Here is a 20,928-nt window from a genome sequence, read left to right on the forward strand (position 1 = left end):
TCTTTATGCTTATAACGTTGCTAATTGATCGAATGGTTGGCCAAATCTATGTCTGACTTAATAACTACTCTAGTACTAATTCCATATGGACTTGGCCCCATTTACTAAATATTAAAACTGATTTCTCATCCTTTTCTGTGTTGTACGTTGAATCTCACAGAAATTCATGGAATATGACATATGTAATAAGACGAACTCCATGATACCTTTCGTTAATCACATTAATTGTGCATGTTATTTCTCCTTATTATAATACCAAACTTCTGCTTGTGTGCTGTGAATCAGGTCCACATGCGCACGTAGGCTGGATCCGAATTATAGTTCACTTGTTTGTATGTTTTTTTTTTCTATGCATGGTTACAAAGAAATTAAATTATTGATGGAACACATACACTATGTTATTTCTTGCGAACTATAATGCATCACATGTGAGTTAAATACAGTAACTAAATTAATAACTAAATGCTTTTTTAATTATTATTATGAAACGGACTTTAAGAGCCGAAACACAAACATAACCAGCTAGCGAGGGAAATGAACATTTGACTCGTCTTCTAACAAAGGGATGGTCAGAAACAGGGGAGGGAAATCACCATAAAATAGTACAGCCAAGACAAATTAAGACCAATAACTAACTGTCAAATTAGCATACTAATGTCTTCCATAAATAGTACATCCAAGACCTAAATAAAGACCTATAACTAACTCTCAAATTAGCAAACTAACGCCTTCTAGCTTAGTCAACTATACTAACATTAGTACTCGAAACAAAGAGTGTGATTCTTTTCTAGCTTGATTACCCTTTTAGTTTTTACTTGAAATTCAAGAATGGATAGAGCTTAATATGTTTGAATCCTCATCAATTAATTAATAAAAAAATTATATATAATTTGTAAGGTATTTATTATAAAAGCTATTAAGCATATTATATGTGATGATTTATAATTAGATGACACTATAAAATATACTTGCATTGCTAGTGTCATTATTATTTATTCCAATGGATAATATATATTTCTATAAATAAAATATTCACTTTTTTTGAACAAAAAGAGAAATAATATATGAACACTTTTACTTTTTAATTACTCGCTATTAACACCGATAATTTTAGAATTGACCTAATGATGAATGAGAATTAAAGCAAATTTTGAGAAAAATTATTTTAGTTTAAATAAGAGATTTTTATAATGAATTTTTTTATCAACATATATGACCTTTTTATACTTAAAAAAAATTAATAGCAAACAATTTTTGTTGGTAACCCTAAAGCTTGAACTTTAGTAACCTTACTCTTGGCCGACCTTGTACGTTTTTTTCTCTTCATTTTTTTTCTCACATTATATTACTTGAATCATACCTATGTTTTCTCCCTTCTCTTTCTTTTCCTCCCTAGTTGTGACATGAATGCTCCGTTTGAAACCATTGAAAATGAGATTCACACAAGAAAAAAAAAACAATTATTTAAGTGCATGTGTTGGAATGAAATTAAGTGACAACATCTAACACAAAAATCATATCAAAATACTAAAATGATGTAGAAGGCATAATGATAATCTGAACAACATGAATCGATATGACATAATATCAATACAAACACACCCTTAATCATTTATTCATTTTGTTGCTTAGAGCAGTTTTAGTAGAAGAACCTATTTTTAATTTTTGGATAATTTTTTTGTTATTTTTGCTCTAATGGTGAACTCAAATTAGATACTTGAATTTCACTTGTGCAGAACAAAAAATATAAACTTTTTTCTTTCTAATGACATTAAAAAATATTTTTTTTTTACAAAAGGGATTTTTTTTTTAGTTTTTCTTCTGAAATTCTAACTTCCGGCATGAAAAACTCTCGAGTAAGAATAATAGTAAATCTAGTGGATAAAATCCTTATTAAAGATGCTAATGAAAGTGGAAAGAATGAACCAAATAGCTCATGTGATCCAATCTTATAATAATTCTTTCACTTTGGGAAAGAAGAAAGAAGAAAAAGTGTTTTGGTACAAAAATTTGAACATTCATCTCTTTATATACTTTTTGTATTAGAGTTTTATGTTATTATATATATATATATTCTCCTTTTCTTTTTATTTTTTATACAATTAAATAACAAAAAAGTTTTTTTCCTACTAAAAAACCCAAAAGTGTATGGTTGTGCGTATGAGCTATGAATACATATTTATAGACATGGAAAATAAAAGAAAAAGAAAAAGAAAACGAATTGGGAATGACATTGGAAGGTGCAAATTGGCATATGGCTGCTTATTCTTTCTCCGTGTTTTACATGATGCCTTCTTGGCTCATATGCTTTTAACTTTTGCTTGCTTTCAGAATCTTGGGCCCATCAGATATGATCGTTTCACCGTAGCAAAATTAAAGAATCGAAAATGCCCAAGGCTACACCCTACAGTACTCAAACCAAATCTCACAAGTTGCTTCACTACACTATTCTCTTTCTCGGATCTATTTCATAGTATTCTTATTCTTATTGGTTTATTCTGACGTTAAGGAGCTTTTCCTAGCAAAAAAACATTATATTTGTTGGACATCTATGTTTAACAAAAAAAATTCATAAATTAATTAAAATTTGAAAGTTAACTTTTAATTGGAAGTATGAATTAGAGATGCTTGATAAAACCAATTGTTAAATTAGTAAATAAATGTAAAATAACATCAAAACATACTTTTTTTACATAAATTATATTTTTTATTTTATAGGAAAAAACATTTTTTATGTAATTATAGTCTTAATTTTTTTAATTAATGTTGAATTATTATAATTTTTTGTGTAAAGATGAAATGTTTTTAATAATAAAAGAAAGAGTATACATAAAATGATGTTTAAAATAAATAATGTAATGTTAACAAAGGTTTGTTTTTAATTAAATAATATAATATCAAAGGAGAGAACGCGTGAGGAATTTTATTAAATAATGAGGTGTAAGTGAAAAAATAGTAATCAATTATAAGTTCAAATGTTTCAAGTAACATATGGAAAGCACTATATCATTGTATTATGAATCATCTTATACATGATTATTCTAACCAATGATCTTAAGTTTAAACTTTAAATATGTAATTATATTAAATACTTAAAAGAAAATTTTTATCATTTTTAATAATAGGTCCTGTATGTTTTATTATCTTGAAAGATATTTATGATGTCTAAAAAATATTGTAAAAAAACTCTATAAACAAATAATTTAATTAAAAAATATTTTTAATGTAAATATTTTTTATATATATTACCATTTGGTCATGAATTGTCATATAGTAAAATTATTGACTTTTGTAATCATCATTAAATGTATACTTAAAATGATTTATAATCGGTTTGCACAAATAATATATTAAAATTAAACTCATAAACAAAATAAAATAAATTTGTTTACCAAATACTTCTATTTAGTTCATATATGCTTATAAGAAATTTAAATGTAAGTTATTTAAAATGTACACTTGTAATCCTCATCTTTAATGTTTGCTGAGTGGAACATCTAGGAAACTTAGAAATGTTGCCGTACGTAGATATAAAATCAACAAGTCATTCTTTATCCCCTATAATATATGTGGCACCATTCTTAGAAACTACACATCCTGGTCAAGTGCCTATTTCTGCGCTAGCTTTCATTCATCAAGTTATATATTGATGAGTTTTCACATTTTGTCAAATGTTCCTTTGTAAGTTATCCATTGTTTAGAGATAACTTGTCTACTTGACCTTGCCTTTATATTTGTAATATATATTCGTTAAGTACATAGTTATTATGATAGTTGCCCACTTGTCCTTGCTAGCTTTTCTTCCCCGGTCCGTTTTTGAGAAATCAAAACAATAGTGAAGAGAAACGGAAAACTGCAACAAAGATTGGATAGCACATGGTTCGATATATGGCTGTTCAAACATACAATGATACGATATAAACATCCCCCAAACAGTTAACATTTTTGTTTTTTCCTCACTGTAGCAGTAGGCCATACCTTCCTAATGGAACAGCTCAGTCGAACCATATGATCAAATACTAATATGATGAAATACTAATAAGATCTCATTTTATTAAAATAAGAATAGAAATTGAAATATTATGCATATATATATATATAATATGATAATGAGTTAAAATTAAATTAAAACCAAAAGATGAATCTGTGTTTTAGTTGAAAGGACAAGCACCCCACACAATGCTAAAAACTTAAATCCGAAGTAGAGAGAGAAAGTATGAAGGAATAGTAACAGATACTACTAGTAATTGAACACGTCCGAAATTTAGAGTAACATTTATTTATTACATTCCCAATCGCCTACCAGAGGTAAGTCCATTTTAATTTCACGCGTTTGTAGGTCCAAAGCACTGAAAGCAGGAAACTGAAAATTATATATTAAAAAAATAAAAATAAAATAAAAGAAGAGATTAAGTTGTGATACAAATACTACTAGTACCACTACATATTTTAATAACATTAATGAATAAAATAAAGAATAATTGCATGTCCCACCAAACAGCAGCACCCTCTGCACCCTCCTTTATTACACATCTGGGATCCTCTATTCTATTGTCATTCATTTACGCAAACTCCTTCAGAAAAAAGTTATTCAAACTTGAAAATAGAACCCCGGCCTCACTCTTCCTTTGTTGTATGAAAGAGAGAGAACGTTTTGTTTTGCTTTACAAAACACTCTCTCATGGCTCTCCTAACTTCCTTACCTGAACAGTCCTCCAGTACCCCCAAACGCCACCACAAGCGCAAACCCCAACAACAACAACAACAACAGAAACAGAAACCAGCTTCCTCATGGGACCAAATCAAGAACCTCTTAACCTGCAAACAGATCGAAGGGTCGAGAGTGCATGACCCTTCAAAAGTGGTAAGTGGGTACTCGAAGCTAGGGTCATCTTGCAGCTCCATATGCAGCTTCAGAGATGTGGTTCATGGGAACACACGTGTTGTGCACAGGTCTGATAACTCCTCACCAGAGAGTAGTTCTCTGGGTCAGGAAACTAATGGGTTACTCACTAGGAAACCTGTTACTACTACTACTACTACTACTACTCGCTCTTCTGCAAAATCACACGGTGGAGCAACCTACACGTCATCATCATCTTCCAGAGGCATGCAATTCAGGAAGCTTTCTGGGTGTTATGAATGTCACATGATCATTGACCCTAGCAGGTATCACATCATTTCCATTTCTTTTCACGTTTTAGCTTTTTTATTTTTTTCCCCGAACAATTCAAGTTTTAGAATTTGAAAGTCTAATTGATGTTTTTTTCTCAAATGCTGTCCTTATTTGACACCCACTGCTAGTGGTATAAAAGTGAGTACGGATGATTAAAATACTAAATGAGGACATTTTAACCTAAATACATCAATTTTTAATTCGATTAACTGTTTTTTAGTTTGTGGGAAATTTAAATATCAAAAGATATAGAAATGAGGTAATAGTATCTTTTATATATATATATATATATATATATATAATTCAAATTAATTACTTTAATTTAGCATTGTAGCTTCATTTTTCCAACTTAAATTAATTCCGTTTATAATCAAACAATGAAATTCAGGTTGCCAATTGCGAGGAGCACTGTGTGTGCTTGTTCTCACTGTGGTGAGGTCTTCCCTAAAATGGAAAGTTTGGAGCTTCATCAAGCTGTTCGTCATGCTGGTACTCTTTAATTTCGCTCTATTTTTTATTTCAGAAGAATACATGCATCATTAATTCCTTTATAAATGCACTACTATATGCGATTTAATTATTCCTTTGTATATATGCACCGCTACTAGCAAATGCTGATGATGTTTACATCTTTTGTCAAAGGCAAATAGTAGTAATCACGTCCAATTCGAACATTGATAAGAAGAATAAAGTTAAGTAGATTTTTTTTTTCATTAAAAAGGACATATTTATTATATAAAAAATGTAAAAGTATTAAACAGTAAACACTAACAATTTTTTTAAAAGTAATTAAAGATATTATATAGAATGGAGTTAATGCTATTTAACTAATTCATTTAAGGCATTCATTGACGAAATTCTTTATCAAATTTGTTTTCCATGAAGAGAACAATTAGAGTAATATAACAATAAAAAAAATTCATCATTCTCTAATATCATGACTATTTCACTTTAGCTCCGATGTACTGTAGTCCGATATAGATCTGATGGTTTGTTCGAGAGCATGATAACAATTCTGTCTATATCAGTGTTAATTGATTGAATTGCCTTGTGCTTGAGGGAACGTGTTTGTGGGGTTAAAATGTAAAAGTAAGCTTCGAAATTTGAAACATTGAGCAAAATGGACTCCACCTTCATGCATGTCATGATGCAGATTGTTTTTGAACTGTTTCTCCGATAATCTTGCTCATGATTTTTCCTTTCTTGCCCTCCCACACTCAGCAAGTCTTCTTTTAACATTTTGAAGTCTATTTTTTAATAGATTTTACTTCTCCTAATAAATTATTGCTTAAGACAGTACATTATCAATAATTAAATCCCCCTTGACATGTTTGAAAAACTTGAATTATTTTTCAACAGTGTTGAAAGTTTGGCCATCAATTACTGTATTTAAAAAATACTTTTAATTACTGACTACACAATTAATGTTGCACTGCCAACACTTTAATATATTTTCATTCTTTAATAAAAACATACTAGCATAATAAGTACTACTAACATGTTTGAAAAACTTTAACTATTTTTCAATTGAGTTAAGTTTTTTGAAAAATAACGCACTTTAATTTATTCGAATTCTTTTTTAAAAAAACATCGAATAACCTCTTCATTCACCATTCACAAGATGCACCCACCAAAATTTCAGTGCATTAGTTGTGGGGGCAAACGTATCTGTAGATTACTTGTTCTGTAGGAGACTATACGTACGATATCACAGCTGTCTGCTGTAACGAAGATAAATGATCTGCCTCCCCAAATATTGCAAACTCACATATCAATTCTAAACTCATAACTATAATCATATCTTCTAAAAGAAAACTATAATCATATACTAGAACATGATAATTTTTTCAATTTAGTAGAATCAGATAGAAAAAATTATTTGCTCATAACTATATTCAATGATCTTTTAAAAAAAAGTATAATCAGTGATATCAATATTATCTGTCTCTCCATTCAAAGAACATGAAAAGGATAATATTTAATTAATACTAATTGCTTTGAATAATCTTAATTTAATTTTGTGTTTGGGAAACAGTTTCGGAGCTAGGTCCGGAGGATTCGGGTCGGAACATAGTGGAAATAATCTTCAAGTCGAGTTGGTTGAAGAAGGACAACCCGATATGCAAGATCGAACGGATACTAAAAGTGCACAACACCCAACGCACCATCCAACGGTTCGAGGAGTGCAGGGACACCGTAAAGAACCGTGCGCTGGGCAGCACCAAGAAAAACCCCAGGTGCGCAGCAGACGGCAACGAACTCTTGCGGTTCCACTGCACCACCTTAACGTGCGCACTGGGCGCACGTGGCTCCTCCTCCCTCTGCGCCTCCGTACATGGCAGTTGCGGTGTCTGCACCATCATCAGGCACGGTTTCCAAGGTGGTAGTTGCGGCGGCGGCAGTGGAGACCACGGGAAGGCGAAGGGCGTGAGGACCACCGCCAGCAGCGGTAGGGCCCACGACTCTGTTGTGTGCGGTGACGCCACGCGCAGGGCTATGCTTGTGTGTCGCGTGATCGCTGGAAGAGTGAAGCGCGTGGTCGAAGACGCGCCGTCCGAGGAGGAACACGTGTCGGTTGCGTCGTATGATTCCGTTGCTGGGTACGCTGGAATCTACTCGAATCTCGAGGAACTTGTTGTTTTCAATCCAAAGGCTATCCTTCCTTGTTTCGTAGTCATTTACAAAGTCCCTTCGTGTTAGCAAGCCGACAACGATTCTATTTCACGGTCCTTAGTGCATCTTGCGTATGGAGAAAATTTTGATAAAAGAGATGAAACTTATATATTTTTACGCAAGAAAAAAAATGTTACTAGTAGTAGTATAATATTAGTATATTTCAATTTTCACAACTCAACCATATAACAATGAATAAGTTACTAGTTGTTAGTGTTAATCTGTATATTTCAGTTACAACTTAATGACTAGTAATTTATTGATCGTTAATTATATTATATGGGGTGTGAAATAGTAGTACAAGTGAAATGTGAAAGAGTAACAAAGAAATATATATCATCGTAATTGAGTGATGGAAGAAGAATGTTGTAATGTACTTTTCTATGCTTGGGTGTGTCTGGTTGGTAGTTCTACAATGCATGCACAAAGCACACGCACGAGGCATGACCCATCAATGATCAATGGTGGAAGGTGGAAGTGTGTTTGATGTCAACCTTGTGAATATCTCACCTACTTTTAATTACAATGTCTCCGAACACTTTGTTCTGTGAATGAATGCTTTTTAGCTCAAAACTGCTAAACTGAACAAACATGCGTGTTTCTGTTCAATTTGCCGGTGATCCACTTTTGTTTTTGGGTGAACTTAAGGACTAATTTTTTATATATGAATTTGACATTTCCAAACAAATGTTATTTTAAATATATGAAGCTAAATTAAGATCAATTCTTTAATCTCATAGGATATGATTATTTATCATACCATGTTACTCCTACACTGTACATGTGTCTAGTATCTGAGAACATTAATTTACTATAACAAGAAATAAATGTGGTTTAATTTTTTTATAAATATTTTTAAAATTTTATCAAATATATATTATCTTTATGGAATCGGATCTCCTACTGCATGGAGTGCAGTTCTAAATCTAACGGTGATTAAATTTTAAAAGCAACTACATATTATCTTAGTTAATGTCCTCTTTTTATAGATAAGTCTTAGTTAATGTCCTGAACTTTTTGGTTACGGGCTAATTAAATGAAGATATCGATTGCTCATGTGACGAAGACAGCATGCCGTAAATGAGTGACTATTCAGCTCAAGCATTAAAACATTGACCTGTCATCTTCAAACCACACTACCAGGTCCCGTAATAATTAGTGAGTCTACGTTTTCTTTTCCTTTCAATTTTGTATAGGAGGAAAAAGTCTTTGCCAAAAACAAATGATAATAATTACTACGATGAAAATTGAAAAAAAATTATTAATTCAATTCCAAGTTTCAAACAATTGTGTTTTTTTTTATTCAAACAGTTATTATGTAAACAAAAACTTGTCGATATCATTAATTAAAATTGAATAATTAAAACAATAAGATGAAAACTACCAAAGTCTTTGCCAACTTTTTTAGCATCATAAACTTTTAATTTTGTTGTGGTTAGAAAATATGTGATGATGCAAGATTTTATTCTTCCAACTTTAACGTCTACTGTCCCGACCACCAAATACATTTATCAGCTAATATAAAATTATTTTATCTTAATTAAAAGTTTTAAATTTAAATTTTGATTATTTAAAATAAATCTTTATTGTGCATAATGATCATTTCTATTCAAACAACATAGTTTATGGTAAAAGATACTTGAGGTTTATATAAATAAAAACACCCATTATCTCGATAAATTAGCACCATTTGACAATTTATGGAGACATATATAATCATGGTGGTCAACTAAATGACGAGGCATTATGCAATTATTGAAAGAAAAATAGCAATAGGAATAAGAAAACCAAGACGAGAGAGCAGGTTGGGACGTGATCGGTTAGGGTTGTCCTTGAATAAACAGCACTTTAGCAAGAAGGGCATAATGAAGAAGATAGCTTTTCTATCCCTTTTTTTTTGTTTCTTTTTGAAGGCATCTAGGCTTTGAGAGCATTGGAGAAACACAAGATGATAATTGCCAACACATGCTTGAGCACATGGAGGAGATTCACTGTTTTTTTCTTTCTGTCTAGAGCAATTGTATTTTGGGACAAAGTCATACATTCCAAAACAATAGTTTCCCACCGAATCTAACATCCCACAAGGCCATGCTAGAGAGGAGTAAGTAATGCCTTCTTCATGGTTTCATTTTCTTAATCATAAATTAAGCCTTAGCTAGCTTTTAAGTTGGAATGCTTTTCCACAGCAAAAACGACAAATTTAGGTTTCATGGTTTTCTTATCCTTAAGACTTCTAATCATTCTCAAAAGCTATAGCGACTTAGATAAAGACCCTAGGGATGAACTTTTCATCATCTTTTTTTATTTTATTTTAAATTTATATATGCACTATCAGGGAAGCTTTTGTTTTTTACTCTTTACTTTTTTTTCCAATTGTTTTTCCTCACATTTTTTTAATAAAAATATTACTTCTTATTGTCAATATAAGACTAGTTTTATATTGTCGATAAGTTATGACTTACGGATGAGTAACGTTAGATTTTCTCTTTCACAAATCTCTCTAACACTAAAATAAATAAATGAAAAAGTAAAATACTTTTGGTGTAATAAATGTTTTAATATTTTTGAGAAATTAGTGTAGAATAATGGAAATAAATTAAAAGGTTCTTATTGTTAATAAAAGAGAGTAATATATATTTTTCGAACATAAAAAGTTTCTAAGAATGCTAATTGTGATTGAGTAAGAATTTGTATTTCTCAGATTTATATGTGAGAATAAAATTTTCATACGATTATAAGGCTTTGGCAGAGCCAAAATCCATCAGGTTTACAGATATAAAATTTTGATTTTTTTTATTACATAATTTTTTTGAGGTTTAAATATATGTCTTGTCTTTACGTTTTTTTCATTTTCATTCCAACAAATTTATTTTTCATTTTAGTTTTTACAATGTATTTATTTTATTTTTTTTCCTTAACTCACTTTAGATAGTATTTTTAAACAGTAAAAAAAATGTTATCTAAAGTAAAACATACATCTTGTAAAAATTAAAATGAAAAAAAATGATTTTACAAAAATAAAAAATAAAAAAAAGTATTAGTTTATAAAAAAAATGTATTTAAGTTTTTTTTAACAAAAAGTCCACCATACAATGTGAATAACATGCAATCTCAATCAGTTGTTTTTTTTCTACCTCCGGCTTTGGTGATCTCGGTCTTGAAGAGTAGTTAAAAAAATTGTTACAAAATATAAGTTGTTTTATAAAATTAATATTATATTAAATATTTTTAAAAAAATTATCCTCAATCAATATTTCATGCATTAATACAACAGTTTTTTAATTATTGTGAATTTTTTTCTTCTAAATCATTAGTATTTACTCATGCATTTATATCATTGATTAATTTTAAAAATTACTTATTTTTTCACAAATAACACTAGATATAATACATATTTTTTATTTCATTAGGTGAAGTAAAAAGGTGTCAGTCCATCAAGTTTATATATAAATTTGTTATTATTAATGAGAATTCACCGAATCAACTACACAACTAGTTATTGACAAAAAAAAGCAACAACTAAACAACTAATTGGGCTTCAAGAAAATGAAATCTCACGCAACCCAAATTATACTAATTACCAAATCAACTACACAACTAATCGACAAAAATGAAACTATACAGCTAATTGGTTCAATTAATTGGGCTAATCACCTTCTAATTGCTTATAGCACACTTCATAAACATTCAAGTTTTCCCCCCCAAATAGTTTATGATAAGAATGTGAATCCCATTTATCACAATAGGAGATTTGGGAAAGAAAAAAAAGTTAGAGGACAGGATGTTAGAAGGAGCGTCTAAAAATGATTGATGAATGGACTTTTGATGTTTTACTTAAAAAAAATTATATAAATATAAAAAAATTGACCCAAAAATCTGTCAAAAGGTGAAATAATATTCATTCCATATAAAAGATGTGCTTTCCACTTTGAACATTATTAGATTGATATACCTTTCTTGATTAGTTCATTTTAATACTGAGAATATACAAGCTAATCAGATAATGGAATTACACCATGAAAAAGTAAAAATAAATATTTATTGTTTTGCCTTTACAATAAAAATTTAATCGATTCTTTCTCATCATAAATTTAATCCAAAGACACTATATTATATTCAGCGTTGTCACCTGTATCCCCGTTGATTAGTTCCCCACATTACAACTATTTTAATGGCCCACGAGGCTAAGACTAAGGGTGGTGAAAAATAAAGTGGGACTATTACAGTTGTGCATTCCATGATTTATATTATACCAAAATCAAACAAATCACATTTGCATCTGTCCGAAAAACAAAATCACCTTTTCCCTAATCACCTGTCACACTCAAACAATCATTCTTCTTAGAGCAATAATGATATTTATATAACCAATTCAATTTATGTCACCTTAATTTTAAGTAATTTAATTAATTTTCTATTCAATATGTATTTTTATTACAAGTTATTTAATTCATAAATATTTATTTTTCTTATATTATATTTAATACAAAGTAGACAACTGGTGAGTGATAGTTATTAATACAAACAACTCTTTTCAATTTTAAACGACTCAAAATCAAATTTGACACATTAAAATAATATTTTTTTTATTAAGTAACCGATTAACCAATTCCCATTATAATGCTCTTAATTAGCAAAACATTGTAGTCTCTTGAATAAACATGTAACGTTTTCTCCTTTGGGTAACTTTTATTTCATGAGAATTAGGATAGATATATTTTTTGAAACAGAGAAGCTTGACTTTCTTTTACCTGGTATTTGCATGACAAAGGCCTTACTACTTAAATTAGTAACTTTCCTGTACAATTCACAAATTTAAATAAATTATATGAGATAATATATTATTAGTGTTAAATATGATAAAATTACAATATTTTAAGAAAGATGATCATTCTGAAATGTTGTTCGGCCCAAAAGGGCCTAATAACCCATTCTATTTGACAACTACAGTGGTTAAAATGATTAAAATCTTCAAAACCTCAAGGTACGGTTTTCATCTCTTCTTCATTCTTATCAGTGATCAATACTGACTTAAATATTAGAGTCTCTGCATTTATATTCCCTCCAAAGCAAAGCAGGGAAGATCTCCATTGAAAGTCCTATTCAACTAACGTTGAAGGTTCAATCTATACTCTTCTCCTTTTCGGCCAATTGAACAATTATTATAAGACTTTAAAATTACAAAAAATAAACGAAAATAAAATATTTAAATTAGATGTACTATATCTATCAATGTAATAAAATGTTTTAACATTATCATGTACCGATTACTCATTAAAAAAATGCCTTGTTTTTCATTTGTTTCTTCTTCCTCTTCAACTATACAGCATGGAGAGAGCCACAAATATTGGATATTAGAATATTCGTGAGTGTGTTTGGATTGAAGAATTTAAAATTCTGAAAAATTTTAAATTCTAAGAATTTTAAATACTTCAATTGAAATTTTTTTATTTTCAAAATTTTGTGTTTGGATAAAAAAATTAAAATTATGAAGGTGAAAAGAAATAAATGAAAAAAAGATATGATTGTTATACTAGTTATACGTATTCTTCTACGTTTATACCCGATCGATGTTTCATGAGCTCAAATGTTGTTTCTTAAAATCATCTTTTAAAAAGGATTGTAAGAAGAGAAATTGAAATTTCAAATTTTTAATTGTTTAACATTCTATTTTAAAATTCTAAAATTTTAAATTCTTTAAAATAAACACCCAAACAATGAATTTTAGATTACATAAATTCAAATTCTCTTATAAATAACTTTTTTTCAATTAAAATTTTCTATAGAAACGTAATCTAAATGAATTTGATTTGTTAACAAAGAGGACAAAGCATAGAGATGTCACGTTTGCATTGTAATGTCCGCCACAATCCCAACCTAGCCAAAATGTAATTACGTAGTGCATTAGACAAAATATATCTAGCTCATCTTAGGTCCCGTATCTAACGGTTAGGTCCTTGCATAAAATATTTTAATTTAAATTTATTTCCCTCATTCGTGAGTTTTTTTAAGTTACTAGTATTTTTTTCTTAATCATTACTTTTTTGTAAGTATTTTTTTTAACATACAGTTGATCAATCACACTTGCCATGTATGATTGTTTCTAATTAATGAAATTTTACATAATCAGAATCGAAAAAAAAATACTCTGCCAAGTAAATATATCGGTAAGGTTAACTTTTTTGTAATTATGATTAACCTAGGAGTTAGTATTAAAAAATTCATCAAAAAGTGTTTTAACTAACTTAAAAGATAGTACTAGTAAAACGTAACGGTTGTAAGTGACACTGTACTGTACTCTTGTGTTCTCACTTTTTCATAAAGAGTGTTGGATCAGCTGAAAAGAGATCACAGATAGATAGATAGAGTAGAGGCAAACGTAAGATGATGTCTGTTACTGTTGCTGCCGACACTACCTCCGCCGCCGTAGGATCCTGTCTTTCACGATCGCGGCGGCGGTGCTTAACGGTGGCTCTCCGATCTAAAGTGTCAGTCACCCCAACCAGAATATTGACGAAACTCAAACACGAGTGTGCCACTCCTCTGCCCCTTCTTCAGCAAGTGGCCAATAACATGTCTTCTGACATGCGAGCTGGGCTTGCTGCAGAGGCTGGGCCTGGGCCCGGGCTTCCCATGATACCCAGCTATGTTGAAAATCTTCCCACTGGGTATGTTCTGTTCCCTTCCCAGCTTTCCTTATTATTGTTATGTTCCACAATGTTAATGATTTATTATTGTTGTGACATGACATGACTCAGGAATGAGAAAGGGTTGTTTTATGCCTTGGATCTCGGAGGAACCAACTTCCGTGTGCTGAGGGTGCAGTTGGGTGGCAAAGATGAGCGTGTCATTGCCACCGAGTTTGATCAAGTTTCCATACCTCATCAACTCATGTTTGCTACATCTCAGGTAACTCATTTATTTTAATAATTAATTTCATTGCTGTTTTCAAATATAATATTTGTTTACCACCACCAAACATTGGATCAACTGTTGCCAGATTGTTTCAGCAAGTTTCGGATTTAAGTTCTAGATATGAAATTGTGTTAACTTCTTAAAGAAGGAGATCTTTATCATTCATAATTATTCTATCTAATTCGAAAAAGATTACCATCTGTGAATGATAAATATGGTTGAAAAAAAATAATCTAAAATTTGTTTGTATCTAGCATATAATATATATCTCTTTGCTATAAGTTTGCCCATCACTTAACCAAAACTTTTCTAGGAGAGGATGAGAAAACATCTTGACAAAAAATAATTTAATTTATATTGTCAACCAATCTGGGATTTTTATAAAATATAAAAATCATGGTAAGTTTGACCTTCAAGATTTATTACAAACGTTAATAACTTTTATATATATTATTTTGTGATAAGATGACAATGTAAATTGTTGACATTTTCAGTATAAGTATTTTCTCATAAAACAAATCCTATGTTTGTTTTCAATTTCAATTGCAGGAGCTGTTTGATTTCATTGCTTCGGGGCTAGCAAAATTTGCGTCCAAGGAGGATGGTAGATTTCATATCTCACCGGGAAAAAAGGGAGAGATTGGCTTCACGTTTTCATTTCCTGTGAAGCAGGCATCTATTGATTCTGGCATACTAATCAAGTGGACCAAGGGTTTTGCAGTGTCTGGAACAGTATGTTTTTATCTATCTATGCTGATCACTATTATTTAACTTAGTGTGCATTCTTTCACAGATCAACTTAAAGCAAAACTCTAACAATATACAGATCGATCCTAAATCCTAATTGTCACTATTTTTTAAAAAAGATAAATTCAAATACAAGGGCACTATACATTATTGAGGGGCAATGTAAGTTGTGTTGTTAATCAGGATCATTAACTAGAGTTTTATATTTTGGTATAGTTAGATAGTAGCAGAAATATATTAACATGATACTAGCATGACTTGGAACTGCTAACTCTTTATGCAGGCAGGGAGAGATGTGGTGGCTTGTCTGAACGAGGCAATGGAAAGGCAAGGAATAGACATGCGAGTTTCTGCTCTGGTATGTTGTTTTAATGTGAATAGTTTTATAAAAGTTTAAGAATTTAATGAAAATACACTTATCCAATCATGAGATGTCGTATAAGTATAATTGAAAATGGTTGATTTTTGTGCTAATTACTTTGAAAGGCATATGTAGAATGGTTTATAATTGGTTATACAGTGTGCCAATTTATCAAAATTAAACTAAGTTTAAACCAATACAGTGGCGATAAAAAAATATAGCAAATTCCTTCCTAATAGGTGAATGATACCGTGGCAACGTTAGCTGGAGCAGAATACTGGGATAATGATGTCGTGGTTGCTGTCATTTTGGGTACTGGAACCAATGCTTGCTATGTTGAACAGATCAGTGCCATTCCTAAGTTACAGGGCCATGTCTCTTCTTCTGGGAAAATGGTTAATAAACACTTATCTCCTTTGTTTCATCATATCTTGTTTTAATGCTTTATATGAACTAGATCATCTTAATCTGAGAAAAACATTCCTTGATTCTCAGATCATTAGCACTGAGTGGGGTGCTTTCTCAAATGGTCTCCCTTTAACCAAGATCGATAGGGAAATGGATGCTGCTAGCATCAATCCGGGTGAGCAGGTGAATTTTGGTAGCAACATTCTTCATAATTTAGTTGTTCTGAAATAGTAGCAAGTAGAAGAATCATTCTCTGCATATTACTTGGCAGATATTTGAAAAGACAATCTCGGGAATGTATCTAGGCGAAATTGTTAGACGAGTGTTGCTGGAAATGGCTGAAGAGGGTGGTTTGTTTGGAAAATCTGTCCCGCAGAAACTATCTACACCTTTCATACTCGGGTAAGATTTTTTATTTTCAGTTAAAATCTATGCTCAAATCATATACATTAATAGATCACATTGCTAGTAAAATTTGGTAATATGGCATTCACTCTATACATGTAGCTCTAATTTCATTTTACCGTTTCTAAGTTTCTCCCCGTTATTCCTTTTTCTTTAAATGGGGAAAAAAGGTTCTACTCATATTTTGTAATCATATACACTTTACGTTTAACACTCTTGAGCTATATTCATATGCCTTTATATAAATTTAACAGGACCCCAGATCTATGTGCCATGCAGCAGGACAGTTCTGGCGATTTACATGCAGTTGGGTCCCTCCTCTATGATAAAGCAGGGGTAAATTAATTTCTAGTCCTAAAGTCTAAACTTCTGATAATTTTAAGCACCTGTTCTATAAAGATGGTAATTTCCCAAGAGAACTATTATATAAATAAGCACCATTTTGTTATTTTATATTGCAAATATAAAACTCACTCTTTCAACAGTATTTTTTAAAATAATTATTCAAAATATATTTTATTTAAAAGCATACTCCTTGTGGACCAGATTTTTAAGATGATGCAGAGTTATGATCATATTATTGTCAAACAAGAGCAATGTGTTTTATTGTATCTGCTAAAAAAATGCATATAATACCCATCCTATCATTAATTTTCATTTTGTGTTTTGTTTCCATTGGGTCGTTTCTCTTCAGGTTGAATCCAATTTAAGTGAAAGAAAAACAGTTTTAGAGGTTTGTGAGACAATTGTAAAGCGAGGTGGGAGCTTAGCTGGTGCAGGAATAGTGGGGATTCTACAAAAAATGGAAGAGGATCAGAGAGGTCTCGTCTTTGGGAATGGGAAGAGAAGTGTTGTTGCCATTGATGGGGGCTTATATGAAAATTATCCTCAATACAGGGCTTATTTGCAAGATTCAGTCACAGAGCTGCTAGGAACAGAAAAGTCAAACAATGTGGTGATAGAGCATACTAAAGATGGATCTGGAATAGGAGCTGCTCTATTGGCTGCTTCAAACTCCATGTACAACCAAGACTTATAGTCCATTATCATGCAAATAAAAATTGAAGGAATAATCCATTTTTCCTTTTGTATATGGGAGAGGAAAAGGTCACTTGATGGAGGTCCAAGATTATTATTTTTCCTCATAAACGTAGTATTGAAATTTGTATTTTATATAAAATACTCAAGTCTCTTGTTACTAGATCTTTATATAATTTTAGTGGATTGGTACAGTAATCAGTAATGTATATAACTGTTTTTTTAGTAACGTAATTTATATATAAAAAAAATTACATTTTTTTATACAAAAGAAAGAAATAAGAAGAGAAGAGAAAAATGTGTAATAAAATAAATGTTGTGATAGAGAAAAATAAAAATATGTGAAAAAAATTGTAAAAATGTAGTATTAGTAACATTACTTATTTGTCTTGATACAATTAAATTAAAATCAATTAATTAACTCTAGAAGTAAATTGTAAGAAAATGATTAAGTATTACTTTGTGTTGTTTAATTTAGTCTTAAAATTTTTAAAAGATATAATTTAATCCTCAAATTCTTAAAATTTGAATCAATGTAATCTTTAAATTTTAAAAAATAAATAAATTTGGTACTCAAATTTTAAAGAAAAGAATAAATTGAACCATTTAAAAATTAAATGGTTCATTGTAAAAAAAATTAAAGTGAAATCGAATCTTTTAAAAATTTAAACAAAAAATTAATTTATCTTTGATGACTTAAGACTCAAATTCAACAATTTAAAAATCTGAGAATCAAAGTGAACAAACTAAAATAATTTTAAAGAACAAATCGATAATTAAGGCTGATTTAAATGTTAAATGTTAAAAGTTGGATGAAAGTGAAGTTATAACCGGCCTTTGGCTCGTCTGCGTGCGTCATTACACGCTAGCAAAGCTGCAGCGCAAAAAGAAAATTAAATTAAAAATAAAAAAGAAAACAGAGATGTTGAAACTTGAAAGTAAAGTCGTTGGTAGGATCATCATCTCTTTGAGTTGCCATTGAAGAAGAAGCTCAGATCGGAAAAATTCACCTCTCCAATCCCAATCCCATCGTTGCAAATGGTTCCTTCGTTCATCATTCTATTCCCTCTTTCGCTCCATAATTACAATAATAATCTCTTCGTTCCAATATTTCTTTTTTCCATTCTAAAATTCGTTTTCCTCTTTTCCGCATTCGCAGATCCGATTCATTCTGTTGCAGAACAGGCAGGGCAAGACCCGTCTTGCCAAATACTACGTTCCTCTCGAGGACTCCGAGAAGCACAAGGTCGAATACGAGGTAACAATTTCGTCTTCCTTCCCACGATTTCACTTCTTCTTCACACACAACAGCACCTTAACCTAATTTTGGAGATATAATGTTGGTTTAGTGATGAAAGGAGAAGGAAAGGGGGAGAGGTCGCGGGTTCCAATCCCCTGCTAACAAACAAAAAACTAACAGTATTAACAACTAACATTTGCCGATAAAAAATAAACGCCTTAACCTAATTTTCCTCAATTTCGCAGGTTCATCGGCTCGTCGTAAACAGAGACCCTAAATACACAAATTTCGTCGAGGTCAGTGCTCTCTCCACCATTTTCTCCTTCTTCCTTTGCTTTCACGAAGTTGTAATTGCATTAATTCTGTCATGAATGTTCTATGAGGTTCTGCTTTTGTTGCTCTTAGGTTGTCTAAATTGTTATAACAATTGATTTGTTGGTAACTTGTCTTGCAGTTTCGTACGCACAAGATAATATACAGGCGATATGCTGGGTTATTTTTCTCACTCTGTGTTGATATCACTGATAATGAGTTGGCGTATTTAGAGTGCATCCATTTGTTTGTGGAAATATTGGATCACTTCTTCAGCAATGTCTGTGAGCTCGATTTGGTTTTTAACTTCCACAAGGTTTGTTAATTCTCTCTTCTTGTTCCTATACCGTGTTTGTTTGTTTCTTGCATTTTACCATCAAATAATCATGGGATTGTTGATGTTGATGTTGATGTTGATGTACCATTGTACTGATCTTGATTTTTGCTGCATTTAGTCATGAGATTATTATAGTAGAATGTTGACAAACCATAGCCTGAACTAATCAATATGCTAGATTGTTTCTTTAGCTGGAAAATTTCAGTTTTGTTGCCACTTATTTAGCTACACTGATCAATATGAATCCCATCCACTGTATACATTAACAATTTAACATCCTCCAATGGATGTATGTATGTCTAATCTATAACACATAAGTTTTGCTGTTTTTTTTTTTTTTTTGTTTCCAAGTGAAGTTCATGATCGTAATCCTCTTTCTTAAGATTATTATTACTATTTCTTTTAATGTTTCCTTACTCATTTAGTTTACCTATATGTCTTCAAGGTCTATCTTATACTTGATGAATTCATTCTAGCGGGTGAACTGCAAGAAACAAGCAAGAAGGTATGCATTCTTTTGGAGTTACTAAGCACTTTGCATGCTGCTACTTGCTAGTGTAAGATTTAAGCTGTGTAGTTACACTATGATTCCAGGCGTAGTTGCCTACTTCGGTAGCTTCTTCCAGCATTTTTTCTCTACTTCTGACAATTGTGTCCTGGGTGTAAATTTATTTGAGCTAAATTTTAGGGCATAGCAAACCTCAAATAACAAATCTATTTTTGTGCTTGCAGGCTATCATTGAGAGAATGGGGGAACTTGAAAAACTAGAATGAAAAATTACTTTTCAGCAGTCATATCAATTTGGAGATTTCGATGACTTACTCATGCCCTTGGCTTAATTCTTGTATTTCAATTGTGATACAGAATTTTGAAAATCTTTTCCGTTGAGCCATGTATTCAATGCCCTTTACCTTCGCTTCTTATTCGGCTTATGTTTATATTTGTAAGACATTTATAAAATCAGGGTTTTCAGTAGCCTTTCTGTTACTGTCTCTGTTTTGTTTCACTTTTTATAAATTTATTTGCTCTTCTTGGTTGTTAGTAAAACACTTAATGGAAATGTAATTGGATGATTGTAGTATATAAGCAATGCAAAACGATTAATTTTGATGGTACAAATGACCTACTAGTGAACAAGTGTTGTATATGTTTCATTTCAGTTAGATGAGTGCTAGGTGTCCTGTGAAATGAAAATATTTTTTTCGTGATAGTTTCAAGTTGCAGGTCTTGCTACAGTGTTAACATTTGTTTTTTCCTCGCAATTTCACTAGAGCAATCTCCTATAGCAGCTTGCAAGTTCTGTGCTACTTTTGAT

General features: G+C 31.0%; 3 protein-coding genes across 3 annotated transcripts; all 3 read left to right on the plus strand.

The window, feature by feature from the left end:
* Nucleotides 1-4,540: 4,540 nt before the first annotated feature.
* On the plus strand, nucleotides 4,541-8,458 carry LOC114391399. Its single transcript, XM_028352402.1, has 3 exons — nucleotides 4,541-5,169; nucleotides 5,565-5,665; nucleotides 7,212-8,458. Exons 1-3 carry the CDS (start codon nucleotides 4,682-4,684, stop codon nucleotides 7,874-7,876), a joined length of 1,254 nt encoding a protein of 417 aa, XP_028208203.1. The 5' UTR covers nucleotides 4,541-4,681; the 3' UTR covers nucleotides 7,877-8,458.
* A 5,666-nt stretch (nucleotides 8,459-14,124) lies between these two features.
* On the plus strand, nucleotides 14,125-17,932 carry LOC114394236 (hexokinase-2, chloroplastic-like). The gene is made up of 9 exons (XM_028355908.1): nucleotides 14,125-14,517; nucleotides 14,608-14,758; nucleotides 15,314-15,496; nucleotides 15,795-15,869; nucleotides 16,112-16,267; nucleotides 16,368-16,463; nucleotides 16,552-16,682; nucleotides 16,940-17,021; nucleotides 17,380-17,932. The coding sequence occupies exons 1-9, from the start codon at nucleotides 14,234-14,236 to the stop codon at nucleotides 17,722-17,724; spliced, it is 1,503 nt and encodes a 500-aa protein (XP_028211709.1). The 5' UTR covers nucleotides 14,125-14,233; the 3' UTR covers nucleotides 17,725-17,932.
* Nucleotides 17,933-18,582: 650 nt separating this feature from the next.
* On the plus strand, nucleotides 18,583-20,667 carry LOC114393233 (AP-2 complex subunit sigma-like). The gene is made up of 6 exons (XM_028354507.1): nucleotides 18,583-18,764; nucleotides 18,883-18,981; nucleotides 19,209-19,259; nucleotides 19,418-19,591; nucleotides 20,058-20,117; nucleotides 20,345-20,667. Exons 1-6 carry the CDS (start codon nucleotides 18,762-18,764, stop codon nucleotides 20,384-20,386), a joined length of 429 nt encoding a protein of 142 aa, XP_028210308.1. The 5' UTR covers nucleotides 18,583-18,761; the 3' UTR covers nucleotides 20,387-20,667.
* Nucleotides 20,668-20,928: the final 261 nt, after the last annotated feature.

The sequence above is a fragment of the Glycine soja genome, chromosome 17, assembly GCF_004193775.1.
Source record: "Glycine soja cultivar W05 chromosome 17, ASM419377v2, whole genome shotgun sequence".
NCBI classification, from domain to species: Eukaryota; Viridiplantae; Streptophyta; class Magnoliopsida; order Fabales; family Fabaceae; genus Glycine; species Glycine soja.